This window comes from Empidonax traillii, unplaced genomic scaffold (genome assembly GCF_003031625.1).
Source record: "Empidonax traillii isolate 1590-97213 ecotype Southwest subspecies unplaced genomic scaffold, ASM303162v1 scaffold74:size2480735, whole genome shotgun sequence".
Classification (NCBI taxonomy): domain Eukaryota; kingdom Metazoa; phylum Chordata; class Aves; order Passeriformes; family Tyrannidae; genus Empidonax; species Empidonax traillii.
Window position 1 is genome coordinate 1,803,352 of NW_020955267.1, and position 4,582 is coordinate 1,807,933.

Here is a 4,582-nt window from a genome sequence, read left to right on the forward strand (position 1 = left end):
TGCCCCGGGCGCAGCCCTGCCAGCCGCCTCCCTCCTTCTCTGAGCCGCCGCCCTCCTACCTGGAGCCCCCGCCGGCCACCGCCTCACAGCCCTACCTGCCGCCTCCCGCCCAGGGATACATGGCACATCCCCAGCCCTACCTGCTCTCCTCCCAGGCCTCTCCTTCCCAGCCCGCGCAGCCCGCCCTGGCCTCCTCCATCCCTCCCCCGGCCAAGCCCTCGCAGGCGCATTTCCCACCGCCTCAGCCGTCCTTGCCCCCTCCCGCCGCTGCCCCGCCGGAGGCCGCGCAGGGTGCCGCCAAGGAAGGCGGTGGCACGGAGCAGCCGGACCCCTCCACCATGACCCCCCAGGTAAGGCGGCCCGGGCGGCAGCGGCGGCGATGAACGGGTACGGGGCGTTGCAAAGGTCTCCGAGTAAGGGCGGTTAATAAACACACTGTATTTGCATAACACTTAAAGGGTTTGGACGCAACCCGTGGGAGTCTGGGAATGGCACGGCTCAGGAGAAGCTCCATAAGTGCTTCTTTATCCAGTGATGGTGGCTGGGATGTAACAAATTGTCATTTTTCAAGAGCAGTTGAGTGGTTTCAGCGAAAGTGTAAATCCTGGCTGAATTTAGGGGGGTGTGTTAGTCTTGGAGAATTGTATTCCAAAGTATAGCATGTGAGGGACCTCCACGTAACCCGTGTTGACTTTGTCTGACCTGTTGCGAGAACAGCAGTCTGTTTGCTTGTTGCACGTTGCAGGATGAGTGTCACTTGTCTTCAGTGATTTCTTCATGTAGTTTCCTTAAGGTATAGTGTTTCAGTTGTTTGCCTAATCAGTGTAGAATTGTGACTATATTAATCCTACTACACATAGTTGAAGTTGCAGAAGTGTTTCTGTTGGCAGTACATAGTTGCTATCTACTTAGATTCACATTTTGTGGTACACATACTTGATCTTATAGTATGAAATTGTATAGGGCATTGGAGGGGAATGTTCTGAAATGCTTTTGGGGTGCAAACTATTAATGCTGTGTGCTTTTTATGCATACATTAGGGCCAACATGCCTGCAAAATGTTTGCGTGCTTCACTTCCTAAATGAGAACAGTTCCAGCGAGCTTGATGGGACTGTTCATCCGCGTTGTCAGGGACAATCCAGTGGCTAAGGTTAAGCATGCACAGTGAGACACTCATGTTGAGTCCCTCAGCTATGTACGTGGGTCAGGTTGATCACCGAGGCTTTTGCATGGTTTTAGAGTTGTCTTGCGGAGATCCAGCTGCAAGAACAAAGCTTTACAATTATTTTATTTAAGTTTAAAAGACATCTAATTTGGGGAAATTGATCTTAGGATTCTGATTTGAAGCTCAGTTTGCAAAAATCATATCATATCAAATTAAAGTCACTGAAACTTTTTGTTAGTTACTGGGATACCTTTTTAATTGTATTTTTACATTTGCACCATATAACTAATTACTGCCTAGCAACATGGTGCTTTGAGTTCATTTCACTTAATTTTACGAAGGTTCTGGACAGTACTAGTTAATCTTTTACAGTGATAACAATGAGACTTACTAAATTTTTTAATGACAAAACCAGAACCTTGAAAAATCAGGTGTAGGAAGTGGTGTTAATTTGGTATTGAGGCAGCTTGCTGACTTCTCACATTATGGAAGTCAGTGATAGAACAGTAAACACTCTCCAGAAGAATTGCAAGTAATGCATTATTGTGATGCACAGAGAAGCAGCAGAACACTCCTGAAGTTTACATTGTCTGGTATATGAGTGTACAAACAGCTTCTATCTTGAGTAGTTTGTTTGCTCTCACACACAATTCAGTTCATTCGAAAGGAATATGGTACTTTTCTGGTCACAAATTTATTGTAACATAGATAGGATTTTGGCTGTCATCTTAATGATAAAATGAGTAACAAGTCCTTACACAACAGGAATAGGAAAAAGCAAAGCATAGTGATGCTTTCTTGTTGATGACCTTAAAAGCCAAGTAGAGAAATAGTGTAATTTGTCATTTATAATATCCTATTAGGCCTTTGTTTAAACTGGCAATTAAAAGCAGTTCTTTCTGTTCTCGTCCCGCAGTAACAGTGGCTGCAGACAAATAGATCAGTGTTTTTCTCTTAACTGAAAAAATGTTATGCAATTTGCCATGAGATAGTGTTTTATTATTTACCTCTGCTGTCTAAGATACTGCTCTTTTCCTTGACAATATTGTGAGTTTAGCGTAGTTTTTTGCATGGTTGTGTAGTTGGATTGAATGGCTGGGTTCTTGTGTTTCTCTACAATCAGATACATCTTTTGTCAAGTCCAGTTAAAGTACCTGTGATATTTCATTAATACCCCATTTGATAATTGGGTACTGTATTCTGCTGTTTATTTACAGTATCATAGACTGGGTAAGGAAGGTGACCAGAATGTGTCATCTGGTCCAACCTCCCAGCTCAAGCAGGGTCATCCTAGAGCACATGGCACAGGATTGTGTCCAGATGGTTCTTGAATATCTCCAGTGAGAGAGACTCCACAACCTCTCTGACCAATCTCTTCCAGTGCATGGTCACCCTCAAAGTAAAGAAGTTCTTGTTCATGTTCAGGTGAAACTTCTGTGTGTCAGTTTCTGCCCATTGCCTCTTGTTCTGTTACTTGGCACCACCAAGAAGAGCCTGCATCCTTCCTCTTGACACCCTCCCTTCAGATACTTGTAGAAATGGGTGAGGTCCCCTTTCACTTGTCTCTTCTCAAGGCTGAGCAGGCTTTCCTTGTAGGAGAGATGCTCCAGTCCCTTAATCATCTTTGTTGCCCTCTGCTGGGCCCACTCCAGGAGCTCCATGGCTCTCCTGTGCTAGGAGCCCAGACACAGGAAATCCAGATGTGGCCTCACTAGTGCTGAGTAGAGGGGCTGGATCACCTCCCTCAGCCTGCTGGCAGTGCTCTTCCTAGTGCACCCCAGTAGTACACCAGAAACATGTGGGTGCATCTGTACCCATAAATATGCATTTCTCTACATCTGTTAAAGCTACCTTAGCTTTACCAGATCAGCATTCAGCAGACTGCTGCACTGTTTAAACAGCCCTTTTAGTTTTATAAAGGGCACTAAACCATTCTTTTGCTATCTATAACAGAAAAGGACCAAGTGTTCCCCAAAATAGGTGTTATGTTGTGGCCTAGGGTCAGCTAAGTTAATTTTGGAGTAGTCTTTTGGTGTAGGCTTTGCACTGATATTTTTGGTGGTGTGTCCTGTGGTCATGAGCTGATAGTCCCGGTTTCAGTGTTTCTGTAAAATGCAACAGACCTAGTCTCTTGGTCAGCCAGTGATGGAAAAAGGTGTATGTTGATGCTGATGTTTTCCATGGGCTTAAGGATTGTAACTGGATTTGAAGAATGGCAGTCATTGTGAGGAGGTAAGCACTCAAATAACTGAACTCTTCATAATCAAAATTTCCTACATCAGGACTTTTGTTTTGCTCAGACTAAGCTTTAAGAATCTTCCTTTTCACTTTTCTTCTGCTTTTCAGATAGAATCTGTAATACGTGTGTCGCTGACACACCTACTGCAAAAAATAGTTAATAACATTATCATAGCTCTTTGTGGGAACACCTGGTCATAATTATGAGTTCTAGCTTTTTGTTGAGTTGGTAGAATGAAAAGGAAACAAAATGGATCTGTGGAGACAATTTTGCGGCAGTAGGACATGTGCTCACCACATATAGCATCTACCACCACGGTAGAAAAATCACTTTATACTTTTTAGTACCCTTTGAGATGGGTAATTGAATCAGCTTTTATATAGCTGGGAAAGTATACTCCTTCCTCATGTTGTAAGTTGCACTTATTTCAACATGTTTTTGAAGGTTTCTGAGAGAGTCCATGCTGGAGTGTGAATGCACATCTTCCACCCAAAGCCATGACAGCTTTCCTGAGTCATATTCTTGTTGAAAAGATTCTTGGCAGGAGTAATTTCAGGATCAACCTAAAGTCTGTGGAGCATAGACTTTCCTTTCATTGACCTCATTTCCAAGTTACAGTTTTACAGAAGTAATTAAAAAAAAAAAAACAGCTCCATATTTGTGTTTGCTACCAATAGAGATCATATAATAACAGAAGGAGGGGCAAAGAAAACCTCCATTCTTTGATGGACTTGGAGGGAAACATAGTTAATAGAGATGAGGAGAAGGCTGAGGTACTTAACACCTACTTTGCCTCAGTTTTTACCAGTAAGACAGGTGGCCCTCAAGGCAACTGGCCTCTGGAGCTGGTGGACAGAGATAGGAAATCAAATAGCCCCCTTGTATTCCGGGAGGAAATAGTTGGTGACTTACTGAATCATCTGGATCCTCACAAGTCTATGGGACCAGACGGGATCCATCCTAGGGTGATGAGGGAGCTGGCAGAAGAGCTTGCCAAGCCGCTCTCCATCATCTTCCAACAGTCCTGGCTCACGGGGGAGGTCCCAGATGATTGGAAGTTGGCAAATATCACTCCAATCCATAAAAAAGGATGCAAGGCTGACCCTAGTAACTACAGGCCTGTCAGCCTGACCTCGGTGCCTGGCAGAGTTATGGAGCAGATCATCCTGTGTGAAAT

General features: G+C 44.2%; 1 protein-coding gene across 2 annotated transcripts in view; it reads left to right on the forward strand.

The window, feature by feature from the left end:
* The window catches only part of YLPM1 (YLP motif containing 1), a 37,185-nt gene continuing 32,603 nt past the window's right edge, over positions 1 to 4,582 (forward strand). The window contains exon 1 of one of the 2 annotated variants that reach the window (XM_027880778.1): positions 1 to 350. In XM_027880778.1, the coding sequence (XP_027736579.1) occupies positions 120 to 350 (231 nt within the window). In that variant the 5' untranslated portion in view covers positions 1 to 119. The remainder of the gene's footprint in view (positions 351 to 4,582) is intronic. The other variant, XM_027880779.1, reaches the window with a different exon arrangement.